Source organism: Anolis sagrei, chromosome 1 (genome assembly GCF_037176765.1).
Source record: "Anolis sagrei isolate rAnoSag1 chromosome 1, rAnoSag1.mat, whole genome shotgun sequence".
Classification (NCBI taxonomy): Eukaryota; Metazoa; Chordata; class Lepidosauria; order Squamata; family Dactyloidae; genus Anolis; species Anolis sagrei.
Window position 1 is genome coordinate 197,445,670 of NC_090021.1, and position 24,071 is coordinate 197,469,740.

Sequence of the window (24,071 nt, forward strand, 5' to 3'; positions counted from 1 at the left end):
CTGCAACCCAGCTTTTGCGCTTTCTTCTTTCACCTTGATTAGAAGGCATCTAGACATCTAGAAGATAGCAAATCTGAGGATTTCTGTATACTCACATAGCTATTTTGTCATAGGACAGGATATAAAGTTGCAAGAAGAACAAGTGGCAAACAATTGAAAGGCAATGTATTGTCAAAGGCTTTCATGGCCAGAATTACTGGGTTGTTGTAGGTTTTTCGAGGTTGTGAGGATGCTTGCTACAGATGCAGGCAAAACGTCAGGAGAGAATGCTCTAAAACATGGCCATACAGCCCGAAAAATCTACAACAACCCAATTGAAAGGCAATTTAAACCAGTTTGGAGCAGAACTTGGAAATCTTTCTTTTGTGAACCACAATTCCCAGAAACCCCTACCTATTAGATCCTGAGAATTACAACCAGTCATGCTGGCCACATGACCTTGGAGGTGTCTATGGACAACGCCGGCTCTTTGGCTTAGAAATGGAAATGAGTACCAACTCCCAGAGTCAGACACAACTGTCAAGGGGAAAACTTTACCTTAACCTCACTGAACTACAACTCCCATGATCCCATAGTATTGAATCATGGCAGTTTAAAGTGCTACCAAGCTGCAAGCATTCTAGTTGAGATGAATTAAAAGGTCATGGAGAAATTAGCCCCTTTAAGGGCTGCACTTTGGACTTTTCCATTGGCTGTGGTTTTTAGAAGAAGGAGAAGGACTATCATGCTAAGTAAAATTTGAAAAAAAAAATCTCTTCCTGGTTTGACAATGTTATTGTGTACTACTTACTTAGAAAGTATTTGTTATACTCCAAAAACTTGATTTTTGTGGCTGCCACAAACTATTTGGTTGAGACTCAATGAGAAATCTATAGCAAAATGTGCTTTAGGATGTCCTGCAAAAACAAAGTTTTTTCAGTTTAATATACTTTTCCCATGTTTTTATGACAGAACCAATTAGGAAATGATGTTTATAACCCAGGGACAAAAATTGTGTTACATAGTGGATTGCTGTGAGTTTTCTGGGCTGTATGGCCATGTTCCAGCAGCATTCTCTCCTGATGTTTCACCCACAACTATGGCAGGCATCTTCAGAGGTTGCGAGGTCTGTTGAAAACTAGGCAAGTAGGGTTTATATATCTGTGGAAAGTCCAGGGTGGGGGAAAGAACTCTTGTCTGTTGGAGGTAGGTGTGAATATTTTAATTGGCCAAAATATATTAGTAGAAGTAGTAGGCAGTAGAGCAATTTTTGAGGCAACGTGATTAGTTTATGAATAATGGTTTTCAGCAATGTCAGTGATATTGTGGTTTTTCCAGAGCTTTGTGAATGTTGCAATTGATCACTTTGATTGGCATTGCAACTTCAAAGTTGGCTGCTTTCTGCCTGGATGAATCCTTTCTTGGGAGGTGATTAGCTGGCTCTGGTTGTTTCTTGTCTGGAATTCCCCTGTTTTTAAGTGTTGTTCTTTATTTACTATCCTGAAGCATTCTTATCTAATGTTTTGCCACATCTATGGCAGGCATCCTCAGAGGCTGTGAGTTCTGTTGGAAACTCTTGACTTTTGGAAGGCGTCAAGTTAGAGAGTGCCGTTTTCTTCAAATTTTATTATCATGTTTGTTTATCATGTTACATAGTGGTGCTACTACTACAATACACAGGAGCTTCAAAACTTAGGAAGGTGTCACTGCCTACTCATCTCCCCATAGTCGCTGGGACCTTTTCCGTTAGGCTGGAGGCTATTCAAGCCCTGGGTGCATCTCCACTGTAGAATGAATGCAGTTTGACACCAGTTTCACTGCCCTGGCTCAATACTGTGGAGTCCTGAGAGCTGTAGTTTGGTGAGGATTCAGGACTCTTTGGCTGAAAAGGTTAAAGTCCTTGTAAAACTCCCCATGGTGCCATAGCACTGAGCCATGGCAGTCAAAGTGGTGTCAAACGGCATTCATTCTCCAGTGGAGATGCATCCTCTGGATGGGGATCTCACTCGTTCAACTTGCCTGCCTTCTTCTTCGGCGCAGAGCCCTTTCCTTCCTCCAGGGGGCGCTGCTGCGTTGCCTTTCTACGCCTGACTTGAGTGAAACCTCCCGAATTGACCAGCCGACTATTGGAATCGCATCACTGCTTTTCTCCTGATGGCGTCCACGGGTGGGATCAGTGGATCCGGAGCTAAGGCACCCTTGAACAAAGAGGGCATGGAGGATCCAAGGGAGCAACAGCAATACCCATTGCCCACTGCGCCCAGCTCTGCCCATCAGGTAAGATCTCTACCCGGATTTTCTATTAAGGGTTCATCTGTCCTGGAGAATGACTGCAGGTTGGCACTAATCAGCTGCCCGGGCTCAGTGCTCTGGGATCAGAGGAGCTGTGACTTTGGAAACAATATTTTCAAGCTGTGGGTGTGTCATTGTGGATGCAGAATCCGTGGATATGGGATATCGGCTGAATTCTAGAGACATTTGGCATCCTAAATCTCCCAAACAATTTCCCCTGTAACTTGCTTTGGCATTTTATTTTGTAATATGTGATTAAGAGTGCACCTACACTTTGGAATTAATGCAGTTTAAACGCCATTACTCTATTTTATGAAATCCTAGGAGTTGTAGTTTTGCAAGGTCTTTAGCCGCCTCTGTAGCCTTCAAACTACAGGAAAGGAGATTCCACCCAAACATGAGGAAGAACTTCCTAACAGTGAGAACTGTTCAGCAGTGGAGGTGCCTACTTTGGGGGCTTTTAAACAGAGGCTGGATGGCCATCTGTTGAGGGTGCTTTGAATGCGATTTTCCTGCTTCTTGCCAGGGGGGTTACACTGGATGGCCCACGAGGTCTCTTCCAACTCTATAAGTCTACAATTCTACTAAAGAGTAGTGGCCCCTCTTCCAATAATAATAATCATCATCATCTTTGTGGGATTCCATAGCATTGAGTTAAAGTGGTGTCAGGCTGCATTACATCTACATTCTGGTTGCATCATAAGAGGGTTTTTGTGTGTGTAAAGAGTAAATTGTGATAAAGGGATTACATTCTTCCAATAGATTTTTAGAATATTTCAATTCAGTGACATGAAACATAAAAATCTTCTCAGAAGCACTAAAAGAAATTGCACAGGAACATGAGTGTCCACACGGAATCAAAGCTGTCCCAAGAATGTGAAAGTCTACCAGCTGCCAGCAATTGATGTAGAGAGCCCAGTCTTCCCCAGTTTGGAACTCTGTAATAATAATTACTTTTGCCACATCATGAGAAGACAGGAAAGCATAGAGAAGACAATGATGCTGGGGAAAATGGAAGAAAAAAGAAAGAGGGGCCGGATGGATGGATGGTATCTTCAAAGTGACTGACTTGACCCTGAAGGAACTGGGGGAGGTGACAGCCGACAGGGAGCTCTGGCGTGGGCTGGTCCATGAGGTCCAAGAGTTGGAAGCAACTGAATGAATAAATAAATAAATAATAATAATAATCATCATCATCATCATCTTTATTTATAACCCCCTCCCCAATCTCCTCGAGGGTACTCAGGGGGGTTTCCAACAAAAAGTGGCAAACATTCAATGCCATAATATAACAAACAAACCAAATCAAAACAATGAGTAAAACCACATCATATAAATTTATATTAACTAACTAAAAAGTAAATAGCTAAGTAAACATAATATATCTCATCCAATACGTTGGATGTGGCCCATAACGGTCTGGAATGAAATATATTATTTTTGGTGGGGAGGAAATTCCCAGAACCACATGACTAGTGGGGGAATTTTAAAAGCTGCTGAACTCTCCGGAATCGTGGCTGACATGATCACATGTTCGGTGGCAGAGAAAGCTAGAGCTTGGAAAGGAAGAGGCCAAGAATTGGCTACAGGGAATCAAGGAAATATGTTAGTTTAGGTTTGTGCCAAGTGGAGCTGTAGCTGTTTGATACTACTTTAAGTGTCACTCTATAACAAGCATGGGAAAACTCTCTAACTATTGTCTTTCTTACATGGAAGAGTGAACCTTAAGCAGCTTGAGATCTCTGATAACCCATCAATATCAAACTACATTAGTTATACCCAGTATTTTACACTGATTTGCCTTTTTCTGAGACTGATTTTGTGTGTGAGTGTGTACATGCATATATTATTATTTGATAGCACTTTCACTTTGTTGAAATAGGAAGAAACAGATGAAAAGACAAGCCTGCTTTGTAAACTGAGGCCTAAACAAGGAACTAGCAACCTTTCATCAGCTATGTTTAATGTTATCAACTCTATCATAGGATCTGGAATGATAGGTAAATATTTTTGTTCCATTGGTTTGTTATGCATTGGTATTTTTAGTTACAAATGATGTCACAGTATAAAATCAGGAAGGTCTATTAAAATTGCTAGGTAGGCTTTAAAAAAGATTAATGGATGTTTTCCACCAGAGTAGATTGTCATGGATACCTGTTCACAGAACGTTATTGCACAACATAATACAAGCCCAGAAGAATGGAAAATGCCTAACTAGGCAGTGGCTCAGTGCCCTCCTCTGCTTACTATATGAACATTTTGGAAAATCATACCCATTCTTTTGGGAACATTTAGCTTTTCTCCGCCTGTCGGTTATCTCCTTCCTCCTCTGTCTACACATGAGGACTCAGGGGAGGGAGAATTCACTGTAGCTACTTCTGCACAGGACAGCTAGCTGTTTGCAGCCCTGTTTTCAGGCAGTTTTGGCTTCTCTCCAAAGAAGGGGAGATATCGGCACATGTTAGGGACATGGTGGACTCAATTGGGTGCATACTTGGTGAACTGAAGCCCCTCACAGTGGGCAGAATGGCGAACATCCTTGCTTGTGAGACACCCACTACACCCATTTATCCATCAATAGATATATAAAGTTGAGCGGCTCTTTTCTCAGCCTGATCATGTTCAAATCTTATTTGATGTAGTGGCCCCAATTCGGCCATTCAAAGTTAACCCAACAAACAAAAAACAAACAATGCACTTTTATCTGGAAGATAGGATCTTTTCCAGATGCAAAAGAAAGGAGGGATGCCATCGCAGCGGAGGAGGTAGTGATAGGTATGGAGGTTGGGGATTAACTGGATGTAAAACATTCTGACTTTTAATAGTTGTGGTTTTGCTTATTCTATAGAAGTGGTTCTCAACCTGTGGGTCCCCAGATGTTTTGGCCTTCAACTTCCAGAAATTCTAACAACTGGTAAACTAGGTGGGATTTCTGGGAGTTGTAGGCCAAAACCCCTGGAAACCCACAGGTTGAGAACCACTTTTCTATAATTTGGATTTTGGCTCTTTTGTGTGTGTGTTTGCTTTGTGCTCACAGGGCTCCCCTATTCATTGAAGCAAGCTGGCTTTCCATTAGGAATACTACTGCTATTAGGTGTTGGATATATCACAGGTATGTTAAAAATCCTTAATTTGGTTTTCTGGGATAACTTAGAAAGTTTTAATATTGTGCTCTGTTGGCTGTTCTTTCACAGTTTAATAGAACACCATGAGATGTGTGTCTGTGTGTATCTAATTGTTTCATTTTTACATCTATCAGTTTTAGTGTGGGAAATGTCCATTGGTCAGACATACAGTCCATTGGTTCTTTTTTGTGGTGGATTTGAGATTGTTCTTTTTATCATTGTAAACAACAATTTAAAGACATATGAAACTTTACGGATTTACATAATTATCTTAAATTTCTCTGTGTACATGAACTAATGAGATCAGGACAAAGTAAGTCCCTGCTTAAAATCCCCCTTAACATTCCCTACAGGCCAGGCATACCTTGAGGGAATATGACCTAGGCTTGCAGTGGTTCTCAACCTGTGAGTCCCCAGGTGTTTTGGCCTATAGCTCCCAGAAATCCCAGCCAGTTTACCAGCTGTTAGGATTTCTGGAAGTTGAAGGTCAAAACATCTGGGGACCCACAGGTTGAGAACCACTGACCTAGAGCAAAAGACAAGGTAATGCCTGTTTGCCATTGCATGGAGATAAGTTAAATGGACTACTAGTTGAACTGTATTTCAGCAATTTATGCTGAACAAGTATTCTCACCACTACATATTAGGGTAGCAAGGTAGTTTAGGACTACCATCTCCATGTCCAAACAAAAGGGTGCCATCACCAGAAGGAAAATTAAGGAAGAACAGTTGCATTGAGGATCGCTTTAGCATTAGCATCTGTTACGCATGGTTCTTGACTTGCTTTGTTTAAAATTAGAGTTTGCTCTTTGGTCCAATGGAACTAGAGTATCCTTTCCTGACGATTACGATGCTTCTCTTGTTAAAGTTTTTGCTTTAGTTTACATTGCAAATCAACTTGAGTCCCATTTTGGTAGAAATGTGGCATATAAATTAAATAAATAAATAAATAAATAGAACAGCAGCATTGCTATCACTGAATGTATGGTGATTGTAGTGCTACTAAAGTTTATTTTAAAGGCTTCCTGTTATTTTTGTACGTATAACGTTTCTTCCCACTGTTAGTTTATGTTTCTAATCCATATTCATTTCAGTCATTTCTCTAAGAGAAATGTGCCAAGTAAAACATTTTAATAGAATGTATCTTTTCCCCCCATAACAGATTATTCTATTGTTCTGTTGATTAAAGGAGGGAATCTGTCTGGAACCAACAGCTACCAAGCGCTGGTCAATAAATCATATGGTTTTGTGGGACACCTAATTCTCTCAGCTCTCCAATTTTTATATCCCTTTATTGGTAAGAACATTATTTAATGCAAAGGCATAAATAATGATAATTTTGTATCATATAAGAGAAGAAATGAGAAATTCAGATTGTTTCAAACTTCAGTATACAGCCCTGTTGGATGGGAACGTCTAGGACTTCCCATCCAAAAAGGAACTTTCAAAGCCCTAGTGTAAAGCTTCTCATGCGCAGGTTGTGAATGAGTGGATATGGCTACTGGACAGTAGAGAGAAGGAGGCTAGCCAATATGGCCACCTATTTTCCTCCTATACATTATATGGAAACATGAATCATTCCACTGCCCCATCTTTGAAGAGATTGTAAGAACTTTAAGTTTGGCTTATTATTTTGTGACATTTTGATTGGTCTAGTCCAGTGGTTCTCAACCTGTGGATCCCCAGGTGTTTTGGCCTCCAACTCCCAGAAATCCCTGCCAGTTTACCAGCTATTAGGATTTCTGGGAGATGAAGATTTCTGGGAGATGAAGGATCTGGGGACTCACAGGTTGAGAACCACTGGTTTAGTCAAAGTTTAGCCCAATTTAGTATTTAGAGGTTTTTTGTTTTTTTTAAAGGACCAGCATGGCTTACTTTGCTTTTGTATGTTTCGCTTTTGTGTTGGAGGTGACAGTGGTAAGAGTGGTAGTTCTGAATTATAGATGTTTTTAATAATAAGTTAAGCAGACACCTTAACAGAAATTGTTGTCTGAACCAATAATCCAAAAGGAGTATTGAGATAGTTTCTTGTTCCATTTATGAAAAACAGAATGTGACATCTGGAAGTTTGAAAACCTGCAGATAAAGAAGAATACTTAGAATTTCTCCTTAAGAACTTGCTCCTGAGTTCACTGAGGACTTACTCTAAAGTAACATGTTAAAATAGTAACAACTCCAAACTTATGATTGGAATATAAGTTGCATAGGTAGAGTTTGCTATTGATAATAATTATATTCAAGTCGACTTTCCAGTTTTTACTATGAATTATGCCTATTATATGAGAGCCAAAAAGCTGGTTCCTTGTAGGGCTGGTGGGTGTCCCTTATTGTAAGAGACATCTCCTCTTTAAGAATTGGAAACATTTTCTTGTAAACAGAAAGAACAAGATTCTAAGAATTCTTGTATTTTGGGCTGCAAGTTTTACTAAAGACAAAAAAATGTGTGCATGATATAATTTATTGTGTACCATGACATTTTACAAAGAAACACATGGCTGGGTTAACTGAAATCAATATTTAAATAGGACACAAACTTGTTGATAGGTGTTTCCTGATGGCGAACCCTAAGTGAAATTCATGTTGCTATTTTGAAAACTTCTGAACATTATTTTCAGGCAACACCAAAAGTTACTCAAGTGGACCTCCACTCAGTCAAGAACTTTTTCTGTCATTTGGTTGCACCCGCCCCACCCCCATCCTTACACACTTAAGAAGTTTCTACAAAGATCTAGTGCTGACTTCTGGAGCAAGCTTGGAGAGGGATGCAGAGCATCAGGGGAGAAGAGAAGTTTCCTCTGCCAATTCAAATTAGACCTTACCATGGTGTAAATAGGTCCAGTGGATCCATAAGTCAGTCGAAAAGAGATAATGTTCACATTAAAATGAAAAAGAGGAAGTGGAGGAATTGGTTGTATTGATAGAGTCAAGGAAGCCATGGTCTCAATGGCGCTGTTAATAGCAATATGTCTTAAGGCTGACATTAGGCTTCATAGGGTTGACATAAGTTGAAGCTTGCTTGAGATAATTAAGAACAACAATCTTTTCTAAATTTTATTAATATTTTTTCTTTTAAAGCTATGATCAGCTACAACATTATAACAGGAGATACTTTGACAAAAGTTTTCCAAAGGATTCTTGGAGGTATGTCTGTGACATTTTTTTGTTTGTTAGGAAAGCTGATTGAATATTTCAAATATTTCTTTATGAATCAGCTATTTATAGACATGGTTTACCAAGTTCTGATGGGTTGGGTCTATAATAGTTGAGAGTTGTAATAGGATCTAGATCATCTATTAATGAATAGGTATGTTTTCTACCAATGGTTGAATCCCCTGCTCCTGCATGAAGTGGAGATTTGAAGCTGCATTGAATCCTACTTTTGAAAAATAGGTGGAATAGAAAAATGGGATTGATGGCGGGATTAAATGTATAAATATTTCTCATGGCCTGCAGTCACTTCAAACCATGTGTGATTTGATTTTTCACTGTCTATGCATATTGCTTCCCACCACTGCCCTACATTTTTTTTCATCAAACTGCCTAGTTTCATAAAACATAAAATGTTATTTTTTAAATTTACTTTATCATTGCCCCGCCTTTCTCCCAATATGGAGACTCAAGGCAGCTTGTGGTCTTTGTATCTAATTCAACTTTTAAACATGTTAAAAGGTTTACTCATTTATTTATATCCCACTTTTCTCCTTGCAGATGGCCCAAGGCATCACACATCAATTGAAAACATATGCAACCAAGTCTATTCAATACAAAAGTTTAAAAATATTAAGTAAAAAGTTTTATTAAATATATCAAATTACGGTTTAAAATGCATTAAAACCCCATAAAAAGAGAACACACCAGTTAAAATAGCATTTACCACAGGAACCAAAGAGCCAAAAGCATGTCTAAATAAAACAGGTCTTTGCCTGTCTGTGGACAGAGAGTAAGCAAAGCTGAATGAACCTTTTGTAGGAGGAGATTCCACAAGTTACCACAATGAGAAGGCTCTTACCCTTGCTTTCACCAAATGCATCAGTGGTGGAAGTGAGACAGAGAGATGGCATTTCTCTGTGGATCTTAAGCTTTGAGCAGGCTTATAGAAGAAGATAGTCTTTCTGATACTGCCACAAGTCATATAGGGCTCTGAAGGTTGCAACCAGCACTTTGAATTACGTCTGGAAAAAGACTGATGGCCACTTACATTGTTGCAATATAGGAGTTATACCTTCCCTTCAACTAACACTGACTGAAGTATTTGTCACATATTGCTGTTTCCAGACAGTTTCCAAAGGCTGACCCATGTTGTATGTGTTACTGTCATCCAAGTGAAATGTGATCAAGGCATGTGTAACAAAGTTCAACGTAATCTCAGGCAGGGTGGACAAACAATCCCACCCCGCTGCCCTACAGTGTAAAGATGTTAACGTTCAGCTGGACACTACTTTAACAAAAATAATTGCCTAAGACGAGGGGGAAAGACTCTTTTATCCCACCTCACTAACATATTTATTAAGTGACCAACTGTGATGTAGTTATTGACCGATCTAATTAGGTAGATTCGCCGCCACCACCTCAATATATGTCTGAGGAAAACATGAGTGTGAATGTGAAATAGGTAAAATTAGGTTCAAGCCCTTTGTTCTCGTTTATGGCTGTTTCTCTCACTGACTGGACTGAAGTTAAGTTGCCTTTAGGCTAGCTGAGATCTAATGGTTGTAATAGACCGAGGCAGACACCAGTTTAAAGATGAAATAAACAACAGGTTTATTGAAACTTGGTGAACAAATCAACTCTTAATAAGAGTGGTACAAAAGCATAATGCGGTTACTTGAGTCTTAGCCGGTTAAACAGGCAGTCTTCACTCAAGACTTTAACTTTTGTTCCCTGTGAGTTCCTTGCTTCACACTGTTCACTAACTCTGACACAGTGTGTCACTGAGAACAGCCCCACTGACTGTCTCACAGAGCAAAATTAGACTTTCCTTCACTGACCCTACTAAGCACAGTGACTCAGGAACCTTTGCCTTCCCTATGCTCTAACTACAAGGCTCACTTCAAAAGTTCTCCCTGTCTAAATTCCTCTCAGCTCCCTCTCCCTAAAATACTTCTTCACTCTCCGATGTTTAAAACTCAACTCCCCAGCTTGTCAAAAAGACACAGCCTTTTTTCCCTCTAAATCCTAACTCCTCCCCTGACTGCTCTAGCCAATCAGGAGTCGGCTGGCTCCTCCCTCTTGCCTCTTAGCTCTCCTGCCCATCTCTCAACATGTCAGCTACTGACTTTCCAGGCTTCGGCCTTCCTGGCAAAAGGTTAGATTCATGACAGCATGTGTCACCATAGCTAGATCTGATGTCTCTGGGAATAAACACTAGTTCTAGCTGTGCAAATTGTCCCCTTCCCTCTAGCATCATAGAGTTGGAAGAGACTGCAAGGACCAACCAGTCTATGCTCCCATATCTGACACTTCAAAAGCCTGCTCCAAAGAGTCCCCAAGCCATCTAGGCCAGGTAAAGGAGGCGAGGACTGCAGTGAGTGAGCAAGGTCTTCTGAGGGACACTGTTCCATCACTAGATGCAGTTAGATTTTAACCTTATTCCACTTCGAAGGTGAATGTAATTGGCCCATTAGACTACTAACTATTTCCCTTCCCTACTTATTTTTTCCCATTTCATGAACATGTTCTTAGGCACAGAGCTCACACACAGTATTTAGTGAGAAATGTAACATTAATTATTCATTTAAAAATATCCATGATCATGTTCTTTATTCTTCATTTCTTTATTTCTTTTAAACAATCAAGAGAATCCCTTCTTTGGTCGCCATGCCATCATTCTCTGTGTTACCATCATCTTCACGCTTCCTCTGTCTCTATATCGAAATATATCAAAACTGGCAAAGGTAAATCCCTTATAAAGTGAACTTCATTTAGATAATGAGTCAGGTTTCACTGGGCACAGGGGATAGACATGTTAAAAGTGTCTTTGCTATGATATGTATGAATTTATGTAATATCACTTTATGGGGCAAAAGGCAGATATGGCGTGGTTGCCTTTTTAAGTTCAGCATATCTGGGTCTGTTTAGTGCTGTTTGAATTTTCTGAGGGAAGAAATATGGGGCAAAATTGTAATAAATTAGTAATGAAATTCATTTGTGTCAATCCCACAAATATTTAAATTATTGAGCAAACTAGTGTAGGAAAATCAATACGGTATTGTACATGCAGGACCATTGGTTTCACCTATCCACATCTGACAAAATATGTCCTCTCTAGGAATTTTCTAGGTCCTCCAGGGGATTTTCTGGTGTGCTTCTGCATTGAAGGACTTAGCAAGTTCCTAGGAAAGGTACTTCTCTTGGTCTGCCAAGGTACCTCTGTGATACCTTCTAGTGAAAGCTATTTATTTCGATATGATTTATTATCCACGGTTTCTTGTTTCAATTGCAAGTTCAGAAACATATCCCCTACAGATATGGAGATTGTACTGTATAACTGGTTGACATGGAAATTCACTGGCTTACATTCAAAAAAGCCTTCACAAGGACTTTTTGCTGGGAAATCTGGCAAGAAACAGGCTACCCAAGAGCATTTTAACAGTCTGTGAAATGCTACATTGCCTTAGATGTGTTACAGTTGTCTGAAGCGTTGTCTGGATGCCCCAGGGGAAAAAAACATGGGAGGGTGCGCACTATAGGTGTTGTCTGGATGTGCCCCAAGTTGTTTATCCCTGTTGAAATGCTGCATATGAACTGGTAGAAGCAAACAAAAATAATCCAGTAATTAATTTTAAAAGCATATGCTATTTTTACTGTGTCGCTTTTTAAAATGTGTTTTGTTTTAAATGTGAAAATATATTTAATTATATTGAGCTGTCTTTACAGTGAGCTATGAATGTCCTTTGTCTCCTCCCCTCCTTCTCATTTTTATTCTTATTTGAAAAACAAGACTAGGCTTTTGAGCCTTCTGACCACTAATTGGCAAAATCAGATTATCTTTTTATCCACAGGTATCATTTATATCCCTGATTTTAACAGTCATCATTCTGGTGGTTGGGATTATAAGGGCAATTACATTCAGTGGATACGTGTAAGTAGTCTTGCCATTTCAGGTTCTTCAGACACTCTGTGAAAGATTGAAAGTTGATAAGCTGCGGACAGGAGGGGGTTGAGTGTAACCATGGGCCACATACACTGCCTCGGACTGGTATTATTGTGGGCTGTGAAAGTTCACTTCTTAGATGCTTTTTACACTGCCACATAATCCAGTTCAAAGCAGATATCCTGGATTTTATGTGGCAGTGTAGAAGGGACCTTAGATTGTACTTACATCCTTCTTTTGCCTTGTACTATCCTGTAGTAAAACATGTTTTGCAGTGTAAATCACACACGTGGTCTTGAAGTCTTTTAGGCAAAATTCCAGTTGGCTCTCTCTAGCTTTTCTGTAGATACAGAATCTCTCTCCTGAATTGTACACCTCCATCTGCTTTGTTGAACTGACAAAAAGCTCTATGTACATTCCACAGGGTATATTCTCTTGGACATCTACAACTCCCTATTTCCTAGTTCAGAACTATTTTTAAAAAACCACATTCCAGACGGATACTAGACTCAATTGAGAAAGCCACAGCTGTGAGTCTGCAAGACCTGAGCAAGGCAGTGGAGGATAGGAAGGTCTCCTATCATGGGGTCGCCAAAGATAGAAGTCAACTTGAAGGCAGTTACTACTTTATCACACCAGAGAATCAATCTAGTTTTTGCCTCCTGCAGAATTGTGGGGTTTGTAGTTTAGTGAGGCTGTTAAAGGCTCCTCCCTAAACTACAAATCCCAGAATTCTGCAGGAGGACGAAACCGATTTCAAGTGGATTCATTCTCTAGTGTGATGAGGTTTTTAGAAACAACAGATACCCACATCTCATTATTTTATCATTGATAGATTGATGCTATATGCATATAGTATTTGCGAACTGAAAGTTCTAACAAAATGAACTTTTTTAAAAAAAAAAACTAGCATGATATCAAATTATCCCTCTTTTAGTAGTCTACTCGAACTGCAGGACAGCTGGTACATGAATTTGAATCAACTTTGCCACAAAATTCATCAGTGGGTTAAAGCGCTGAGCTGCTGAGCTTGTTGACCGAAAGGTCACAGGTTTGAATCCGGGGAGCAGCATGAGCTTCCGCTGTCAGCCCCAGCTTCTGCCAACCTAGCAGTTCGAAAACATGCAAATGTGAGTAGATTAATAGGTACCGTTCCAGCAGGAAGGTAACGGCATTCCATGCATTCATGCTGGCCACATGACCTTGGAGGTGTCTATGGACAATGCCGGCTCTTCGGCTTATAAATGGAGATGAGCACCACACCCCAGAGTCGGACATGACTGGACTTAATGTCAGGGGAAAACAGTTACCTTTTACCTTTTAAGGCTTAAAAAATATTCATTCTTCACGGATTTTACTCTTACTTCTGTTTCCAATAAAATTGAATGGGTTAAAATTCAAACACAATATATATTATTTCAGCTCTACTCCCCTTCGTACCCCAATTTGTGCATACAGTGTTGCTGTTGTTTTGTGCCTTCACATGATTTCTGATTCATGACAACCCCTAATTGAACCTATCATGGGATTTTCTTGCCAAGATTTGTTCAAAAGGGGTTTGTCGTTGCCTTCTTCTGAGACTGACGGAGTGTGAGTTGCCCAAGGTCACCCAGTGTGTTTCCATGGCAAAGCAGGATTTTGAATCCTCATTTCCAGATTGGTAATCATACCTCACTTAGGATATTTTTTCCTGTGTTCTCCAGAAAATAATTCCAAGATGTTGACAAAACAGCCTGATTTTGATGCTACATGGTTTATTGGAATAGAATGAGCAGTGAACTTGTGCCAGAGTGCAACTACAACTTAAACATACTATTATCAGCTGGAGCATTTTGTTTTCATCAGCCCTTTCCCTACTGTTGTATTTCTGGTTTTTTAAGCTCTGGTTTCCCAGTTCTCCGGAGAGGCCCTTGTGCCTGGCAAGCCTGTGGTGAGGGAATGGGGGCTGGGAGGGGAGGGGCTGCTCCCAGGTAGTCCTGGAAGTGAGCCCCCACAAGCCCAATACCCCATTAAACTTGGGCCTTTCAGGAAGGCCCGGATCTAATGGGGTATCGAATTAATTCAGAACAAACTAAGGAAACCTTGGTTTGTTCCAAATTAATTCATTTCTACTGGGGCATTGTTTGAACGTCCCCGATAAAAACCCACACAGGTCCCACTTTCTGGGCCTGTCTGGGTGGGCCCTCAGTCCTGGAGGAAGATGATCAAAATTGCTTCTGGATAAATCTTATCCACCACCACCCCAACAAATTACCATCTAGGAGATGGCCAAGATAACTCCACCAAAAGTCTTGAAGGCACATAGCAATAGCAAAGAACTAATCCTAATAGCAAAAATACAATTTTTAATAGAAAACTTCATGTTTCTTCCAGCGGCGACCATTAAACCAGTCTTTCCCAACTCAGCATTCTCCAGATTCTATCTGCTTTAGGCAGCATTGATGGTGAGGAATTCTGGAAATTGTAGATCCAAATTGTAAACATTTGTTTCAAATTTTAATAGGTGCCTTTAACAGAAGCAACTGATGTCAGTCACCATTTTGGGGTCCTTCTACACAGCCATATAACCCAGAATATCAATGCAAATAATCCACATTATCTGCTTTGAACTGGATTATCTGAGTCCACACTGCCATATAAGACAGTTCAAAGCAGATAATGTGTATTTTATACAGCTATGTAGAAGGAGCCTTGGTTCTCCAGATCCAGGTCAAAAAGGAATAAGACAAACCTAGGAAGAGAGTCCAGACAGAAGATCTTGTAAATTCTATCCACCCACAATTGTAAATGAGTAAGGAATTGTATTTACCACACACCTATTCTACCTGGAAGCAAATCTCATTGAACACAACAAGTCTTTCTTTTGAATAGTTGTATGTAGAATTATGCTGTTAATATGTTGTCATCATATGCTTTGAAACAACAAATAGAATGATATATTCATTTCTTTACAAGTAGATTCAAATGAATTCCAGCTTAATCCTCACTCACTAACTTTAAAATAAACCCCTCTGTGCTATTGAGGATTGTGCAAGTGATAAATCTGTAAAGAAGGGGGGATATTATGGAACAAACTTTCTAGAATTGGTGGGGATGATAAAAATCTAAGTTGCATTGACTCAGGATCAATGATGCTTCAGAAAAGTCATTGTGTTAGTAGCAGTTGCATTGGACAACTTTTAGATCATCCAAGATACTTTTCAGGTCACTGAAAAATCCAGAAGATGAGACAGCAGGTGGCAGCAGCAGCCTCTGCTATAAAGAGGAATGCAGGCAGAAAAGAGAACAATACTAATTTTGCAATGTTCAGAATTACAGAATCGTAAGAGTAGGAAGGGGTTTCATGGGCCATTGAGTCTAACCCGCAGCTTAGTGTTGAATGGTGCTGTTGATGTGGGCCTACCAGATGTAATTGTGTTGTTACATGGCTTCAAGTTGTTTCTTACTTATGGTAACCCTTAGGCAAATCTATATCATGGGGTTTTCTTGGCAAAGTTTGTTCAGAGGAGGATTTATCTCTGCCTTCCTATGAATTGATAGAGTCAGACTTGCCCACATTCACCTAATGAGTTCCTATGGCCAAATAGGGATTTGAACCCTGGGCCCCTTTTACACTGCCCACATAATCTGATCCCAGTTTATCTGCTTTAAACTGGATTATATGAGTCTCCACTGCCAGATAATCTTGGATAAGAAGATAATCTGGGGTCAGATCTTGAGATAAAGGAGCAATGTGGAATGGGCCGTGGTCCCTAGTCATAATCCAACACTCAAAACTACTATGCAATATTCCCTCTCTATGTATGGTGCTATGGGCCATGGTTCTCACAAAGTGCCTGAGACAAGTCTATCTAGGTGTGTGCACATGTGTGTAGCTATATAAGAGGAGTCATATAACTTCATGGTCACTAATTCCATATAACTTTAATTAGCTACCATACCCCTTCAGTTGATGCTAGGCCAGAAGTGAAGCGATCTCCAGTTTATGAAGGCTGTGTCTTCCATACATACATGTTCCAAATAGTATAGTTACTATTGTTTACCTCTTGGCAGGTTCTGACAATTCTAGTGGGAAAAGTGGAAACTTCTCAGTGTACGCTTCTCTTACAGATCTCCAACAGAAAATCCCTGGGTGTTTGCAAAACCAAACGCTGTACAAGCCATTGGGGTGATGTCATTTGGTATGTCCCACAGTTTATACAACTTTTCTTCTGAGTCTCCGGTGCAATGGAATCCTGTAAGTTGTAGTTTGGTGAGGCATCAGCATTTTGGGGTAAAGAAGGCTAAAGGGATTGTAAAATTAAAAATCCCACGATTCCATAGTGTTGGGGCATCACAGTTAAAATGGAGTCCAAGTGCATTCATTCTGCAGTGTTGATACATCCTAAGATGCAGATAAACTCAACAGAACGTTACAGATAGGGATAGGAAAGCTAAATGTGTGAATTTTATTTTCCATGATAGTCCATAAAGAAACATCTGGTGTGGCCATAAGATTTCCAATTTTGACAGAGAATTAATAAACATCTACATAATTAAAAAAACAAATAAGTTTGCATGTGTGTAGATTTTCATCCCATGTTTTATTCAAGATATTCCCAAGGATAGCTCAAAAATCTGAATCCTGCAGTCCCTCGGGCATCCTGCGTAGAAAAATGATTTTCTATTTTTACAGTTCCATTGTTTTGCAATACATCTGTCTTACAGCCACTTTACTAAATATGTGAAGGTTATTGTTTATGTTTTGTTTTCTGAATTCCTATATCTCTTTCAGCATTCATTTGCCATCACAACAGTTTTTTAATATATGGCTCCTTGAAAGAACCCACGCTTAGCAACTGGACTCGTGTCACGCATGTGTCTGTTTCATTTGCTGTCTTTGTCAGCTTGGTGTTTGCTACATGTGGATATTTGACATTTAAAGAATATACAGAAGGTAAGTTGTGCCATTAAGAGATATAGCTGTAGTTTACTTAAATGTTCTAATCATAGTAAGAATGGCTATGGTGGCACAGCGGGTTAAACCACTAAGCTGCAGAACTTGCTGATCGGAAGATTGGTGGTTCGAATCTGAGGGATGTGATGAGCTCCCATTGTTAGCCCTAGTTTCTGCCAACCTAGCAGTTTGAAAACATACAAATGTGAATAGATCAATAGATACCACTTCAGTGGGAAGGTAATGGTGCTCCATGCAGTCATGCCGGCCACATGACCTTGGAGGCATATACGGACAACTGCGACTCTTCAGCTTAGAAACTGAGATGAACTCCACCATCCAGAGTCAAACCCAAAGATTGCCATGAGTAGATGAGAGTTTATGTCTCTTGGACTGTCAAGGGGAAACCTTCACCTTTAAGGAAAATTTGGGCATAATTCTTATGGAATTCTGAGAATTGTAGCCCAAAAACCTAACTCCCACGTTTTGCTTTGACAGTTTCTGATTTAACTGAGCTAAACTTCCATCTCCTTGTATAGTTGTCAGAATTGTATGTATGTATTCTGTTTGTACAGAATTCTACACCCATGGAAATTCGCTTTTTTTTTTTACTTAACATCTATTTGCTTGATAATTTTCTAGATCCAATGACTTCTTTCATTCACACCTCAAATATTCACCCAAAATTGCACTTCTGAAATATTGCATAGCTTTAGTTGTATGATTTACTCCTCGAATAAAGAATTCTAATATTTATTTGCTGTTGGAAGCAAAGGCTCAGGCAGTCCAGGGAACATGCAACCAGTTCTGGTTAGGAACTGGTCTAGTTGTCTTGACAGTCCTAAAGTCATGGGAAAGACTGGATCTTGGCTCAAGATTTGAGCTTTCTTCTGACTTTCCTTAACCTGGGACAAGGCCACCTTAAGGTTAATCTTGATCAGACTTTTACATTGTTGATGAACCCAAAGATTCCCATGAGCAGATCAGAGTTTGTGTCTCTTGGACTGTCACAAGAATGAGGAAAATCAACCAATAAATCCAGAACAGTGTTGTGCATCATATTACACTTTTACTAGCTCATAGTTAATACTGTGCTTATCATCTTTTGATATATGGTTGATAGAGAGTTGTAATCTTAGAAGTATATTTTACAAAGTTATTTTATAGTTTGGTTTTTCAGCTTCTTCTAATTCTAGTAGGATTAAGCATGTCTGAGGAGTATCTTCAGATTCCAAGCTAGTGTTTGTGACTCTGGTTATCCTGTTTTTGTGGAGTTGCCAACAATAAATGTTGGCTTCCTTTTGAAAAATTTCTGTAAATGCCTGTATCTCTCCTAATACTCATGAGGATAATATTAATTTTATTGTCTACCACATCCAGGAGACATATTTGAAAATTACTGCAGGGATGATGACCTTGCTACATTTGGAAGGTTTTGTTATGGAATTACCGTCATCCTGACTTTTCCATTAGAGTGTTTTGTTACCCGAGAGGTGAGCATTAAACATGTCTATATTTTCAAATTCAATGAGTCACTATTTATTTCAGAAATCTTAATTCAGTACTTTGCAATAAATGCTCAGAGTTGGAATTCTGACTCTTGGTCCTAGAAAGTTGAACTTTTTAATACTTTTAAATTCAAGAAACCTCTGAATATTTTTTTTTTATTGTTGGCACTAGCAGAAATTACTGTTATAATGCAAAATTGCTTGTGATTAATTTTCTCACAAAAAAAGAATGTCCACTCACTTGTAATACCAGTGGCCAAAGGAAAAAGAGAGAGAGATGAAGTACAGCGGTTATAAACAATTTATTTCTCATTGGTGGCAATATCAGAAGGGGAAATCTCACTCCATTCTTCTTAAAATAGGAAGGAAATGGAGAAAATTCTTGTTTCCTTAATGAGTTTTAAGATATATTCCAGGCTCTAAAGCTAGGACACTGAATCAGGAGTTAGGATTACCAAGCTAGGTCACTGTTTTCATCAAATCTTAGAATCGTAGAGTTGGAAGAGATCCAGTCCAACCCCCTGCCAAGAAGCAGAAAATCGCATTCAAAGCACTCCCAACAGATGGCCATCCAGCCTCTTGTTTAAAAGCTTCCAAAGAAGGAGCCTCCACCACACTGCAGGGCAGCGAGTTCCACTGCTGAACAGTTCTCACAGTCAGGAAGTTCTTCCTCATGTTCAGAGGGAATCTCCTTTCTTATAGTTTGAAGCCATTGTTCCGCATCCTGGTCTCCAGGGTAGCAGAAAAAAAGCCTGCTCCCTCCTCCCTATGACTTCCCCTCACATATTTATACATGTCTATCATGTCTCCTCTCAGCCTTCTCTTCTGCAGGCTAAACATGCTCAGCTCTTTAAGCCACTCCTCATAGAGCTTGTTCTCAAGACCCTTGATCATTTTAGTCACCCTCCTCTGGGCACATTCCAACTTGTCAACATCTCCCTTTAATTTGCATTGCCCAGAATTGGACACGGTATTCCAGATGCGATCTAACAAAGGCAGAATAGAGGGATAGCATGACTTCCCTAGATCTAGATGCTATAATCCTATTTATGCAGGCCAAAATCCCATTCGCTTTTTTTTTAATGCATATTGACTTCAGAGAAAGCACAGTGTAACAACTGGATGTTTTGGAAACACTGAAATTACATGTCTTCTGCAGTGTGGATTATTCTTATCCAGTGTAGCATTAAGGAAGTGTGAAATTGTCGATTCAATGGAGCCCTTCCACACAGCCAGAATATCAAGGCAGAAAATCCCACAATATCTGAATTGAACTGGGATATCTGAATCTACACTGCCATATATTCCAGTTCAAAGCAGATAATATGGGGTTTTATTTATTTGTGTGGAATGGACCTTGGTCATCTTTACTGTTTTTGAAAGAAACACTATTTTCAAATGTTGAATTTACAGTACTACATCTATAAATTACAGCAGTTTCTTAGTATCTGCTGGGGTTTGGTCCCAATGCTAGTCCCAGGACACCCCCCCCCTCCCATTCATACCACAATCCACAGATGTTCTGTTGCTGTTGTATACAGTACAATGACATAATAAAATGGTGTGACTTAAGGTGTATTGACACTGTAGAACTGATGCAGTTTGACATCATTTTACGTGCTATGGTTCATTAATATAGAATCATGGGAACTGTAGTTTGGTGTAGTACCAACACTCTTTGGCAGAGAAGGCTAAAGACCTTGTAAAATTACCATATGAGAAATTATGTGGATGAAAAAACTTATTTAAGGTAGAAGATTATGAGGTGGGACAAAATCAACCAAACAAAAATGATGCTCTTACAGAATGTTGGCACAAGCACAACACTTTTGAGAATGGAAGACAAAATGTGCTAAACCTACTAACAGATATCCTGCTTTTGCTTTCTTGGGGAAGTATTTGACCTCTGCTTTTAATGGGTATTTGATTTATTATATTTGAATTATATATTGAAAGAGCTTTTTGGAACTTAAATTTTAAAAATTATGGGGAATTATAGCAAGTATTCAGGATTGCAGTCACTGATCCTTTTTTCTAAAATACACAAAAGGCTCAGTATTTAGATGACATAAAAGTGACCACTATGATCTTGGAAACATTTTCAGAAACTAAATACAGAAATAAACTAAGTATATTTGGGAAGCAAAGATGTTTCACTGAAGTCCACTCTTGATTTGTGTATATAAGTACATAAGGCTTAAAATATGCCATCAACTCATTCAAATAAGTGGCCTGTCTCAACATCACCTAAAATGGCATTTCTCTTTCAGGTCATTGCAAATGTACTTTTCAGTGGGGACCTCACTTTGTTTTACCACATTGCTGTGACCATAGTTGTCGTTGCTGTAGCTACAAGCATCTCTTTGGTGTATGATTGCTTGGGAATAGTATTGGAGCTAAATGTAAGTGACTAGTAAAGTATTCGGGGAGGAATTCCTCTCCTGCATTGTTATAACAGTGACTGACTAAGTTAGATTGTTACCTCATCGTGTTATTGTGTTAGCAGGATATGCCGAAGGAAGACATGCTGTGTTTCTTAATGGCAAGACAATGAAGTTATAAAAATAATGTTTCTTTCAGGAAAAGAGATGTGGGGGTTGTTTGTTCTGTGAGCTCCTGGACCGAACATAAGGGAAAGTTTGGCTCAACATTTATCCATATGTTCTGGCTGGAAAGTTGCATCAGACTCATAATAAATTGAAAGCTCTTCATGTTTATCACCTGACACATTAAACTGCGATGAAGATTGTTCATGGATTGAACCATGTGTAGATCTCAGTGTTAAAAGTGTGGGTTGTGGAAGAGTGTTTACTATGTGGGTTGTTGGGAGTTTTCCCAAACTATACATGTTCCAGAAGCATTCTCTCCTGACTTTTCACCTGCATCTATGGCAGGCATCCTGAGAAGTTGTGGGGGGGGGGGGGGGAGCGAATAATTTCTAAAATGTTTCTAAAATATCATCAGGGGTCCGTATCATAACTATAATGATACATCGAAATTTTTGTTACTTTTTTCATTATGTAATTGCGCAAGAAAGGTGCTTCTGGGGCTCCTTTCTTCCTCATTTTTAGAGCTATCAGGATGAAACTTGCTACAATGGTAGAAGACATTTACAATTGTTAATCCCCCTCCCTCCCGGGCCCAAGTTTAGAACATTTCACACATCCACTGATTTTTGGGAATTTTTAAAAAGTTTTATGAACAACATTTAAAAAACTACAATTTCTATTTTCAGTGATAACCAGGGCAGCATTCTCCACCCCACCCCCAAGTTTCAAAAAGATTAGCACATTCACTGATTTTTAGGGAATTTTAACCCACATAAACTTAATAGTAATATTTCACTAGAAGACCCCAGGGGCCACTAGAAGACCCCAGTACTCACATTGACCTGTGTATAAGGGTTTTTGTGGTTGATTTCCTGACTAAAATTTCTACACTTATACATGAATATATACGGACCCCACCCCCCACCAATTAACAGGATTTGCTTCCTAGTGTATTATTTAATAAAGATAGTTATAAATAGTAACAAAAAAAGAACTTGTATACAGCAATATCTCAAGTATGAGTGGTCCTAGAGTAGGATGTTCTGAATGATAGATTATCTTTTTTGCCGAGAACTCACTGGTTCCCTTTGGCTCAGACACTATTTCAACTTTCACCAACTTTACCAAATTCCTGCTGAGGTTGTAAAGTATGTTGGGAGGGGGGATCATTGTTCACATGCATACAACATCTTCAATACTCCAGAACATTATAACAGCCCCATCATATAGCTATCAATATTAGTATCCTTCTTTTCTGTCTGAGGATGAAGGCTGAAATACACCAATTTCTGTGACTTTGAGTTTTTCTCGAGGAAGGACTATTTTCATATTTATTGGGTAAAGCTTCCAAGTTGTTGCAAAATTATCAAACCATTTGCAGTATTCTAAGATATTTCTAAGGATCTTGTGGCTGTTGGTAAGAATTCCTTTTAGCTTCAACCGGAATTCATTGTATATTTTCTTCAGTTTCACTTCTGTTTTAGTTTTTACACATAATGAGTTACAATATTTTGACTCTTATTTGCAGGGGGTGCTCAGTGCTACACCACTGGTGTTCATTCTGCCTGCAGCCTGTTACCTGAAGCTGTCTGAAGAGCGATGGATTCATTCTGATCACCTCCTCTCTGGCCTGATCCTCACCATTGGTGTGGTAGTGATGATGGTTGGCTTTGTGATGACGATCCTGTATCCCCAGGAATGTAGCCATGGGAAAGAAATGCCGTACTGTTTTATTGGAAACTTCTCCCTCTATAATAATACAGTTCCATCCTCTCAGCAAACTCACCAACCATGAAGAGGAAATACCTCACAAAGGACCAGGATGACACTGATTGGAAACAAGGATTTCTCTTTTTGTCATTTATGTGTTTTCTTCCTTAAAGCTGAAACTCAGGGATGGGATAAAAAACAAATCTAGCTAAAACATGTAAAAATAATATGATTAAAGTAGAATTTGACTACCTGTGAAAGTCAGCATGATACAGTAGTTTGATTGTTGGACTATGACTCTGGAGACTAGGGCTCCAATCTCCACTCAGCCATAGAAACCCACTGAGTAATCCTGGCAAAGTATCATACTCTGAGCCTCAGAGAAAGATAAAGACAAGCTCCCTTGTAACAAATCTTGCCAAGGAAACCCTGTCATAGGTTCACCTTAGGTTCATCATAAGTTAGAAACAACTTGAAGACACACAACAACAAACTTTAACATTCAAAATATGGGTGGCCAAAATTTTACCCTTTGCCATCTAGAGTACCCTCCATCTCCAGTTGTCCCCTGGCCAAAGAAAGAGGTTGAATTGCTCCTCCTGAAAGACTCCAAGCACAAGTTGCCATTTGTATGGCATTTAAATCTTCCATGTACTGTCTAATGTTTTGAGAACCTGAGTGGACTTCCAGCCATTTTGGAGTTTGGGTTGGTTTGTTTTCCATAGTACAAAAACCGCTCAAACAAACAAACTGGCAGATCTCAGGGTATAAAAAAGGTCCCTTTGATTTAAACCATTAGAGGCCAATAGTAAAATAGCAATAGTTGTGTGTTTCAGCTTACTAAAACCCTTTTGAGTGTGAGTGGTAAGTGTTGGTCTT

General features: G+C 39.4%; 1 protein-coding gene across 2 annotated transcripts; it reads left to right on the top strand.

The window, feature by feature from the left end:
- The first annotated feature begins 2,081 nt into the window (after nucleotides 1-2,081).
- Nucleotides 2,082-23,342, top strand: SLC38A11 (solute carrier family 38 member 11). Of its 2 annotated transcripts, XM_060754979.2 has the most exons (12): nucleotides 2,082-2,256; nucleotides 4,154-4,271; nucleotides 5,309-5,383; nucleotides 6,559-6,693; nucleotides 8,472-8,537; nucleotides 11,193-11,290; nucleotides 12,398-12,477; nucleotides 16,600-16,670; nucleotides 17,264-17,425; nucleotides 18,806-18,918; nucleotides 21,204-21,335; nucleotides 23,011-23,342. In XM_060754979.2, exons 1-12 carry the CDS (start codon nucleotides 2,134-2,136, stop codon nucleotides 23,275-23,277), a joined length of 1,440 nt encoding a protein of 479 aa, XP_060610962.2. In that variant the 5' UTR covers nucleotides 2,082-2,133; the 3' UTR covers nucleotides 23,278-23,342. The 2 variants fall into 2 exon arrangements, with proteins under 2 accessions (XP_060610962.2, XP_067328057.1); XM_067471956.1 differs by lacking the exons at nucleotides 2,082-2,256; nucleotides 4,154-4,271; nucleotides 5,309-5,383; nucleotides 6,559-6,693; nucleotides 12,398-12,477 and having other exon boundaries at nucleotides 8,475-8,537.
- Nucleotides 23,343-24,071: the final 729 nt, after the last annotated feature.

Excerpts from the sequence above, each read along its gene's own strand:
- SLC38A11 (XM_060754979.2), top strand. The coding sequence starts at position 2,134 with ATGGCGTCCACGGGTGGGATCAGTGGATCCGGAGCTAAGGCACCCTTG. Across the intron at positions 4,272-5,308 it reads CATAGGATCTGGAATGATAG|GGCTCCCCTATTCATTGAAG; the intron begins GTAAATATTTTT and ends TTGTGCTCACAG. Across the intron at positions 16,671-17,263 it reads CATTGGGGTGATGTCATTTG|CATTCATTTGCCATCACAAC; the intron begins GTATGTCCCACA and ends TATCTCTTTCAG.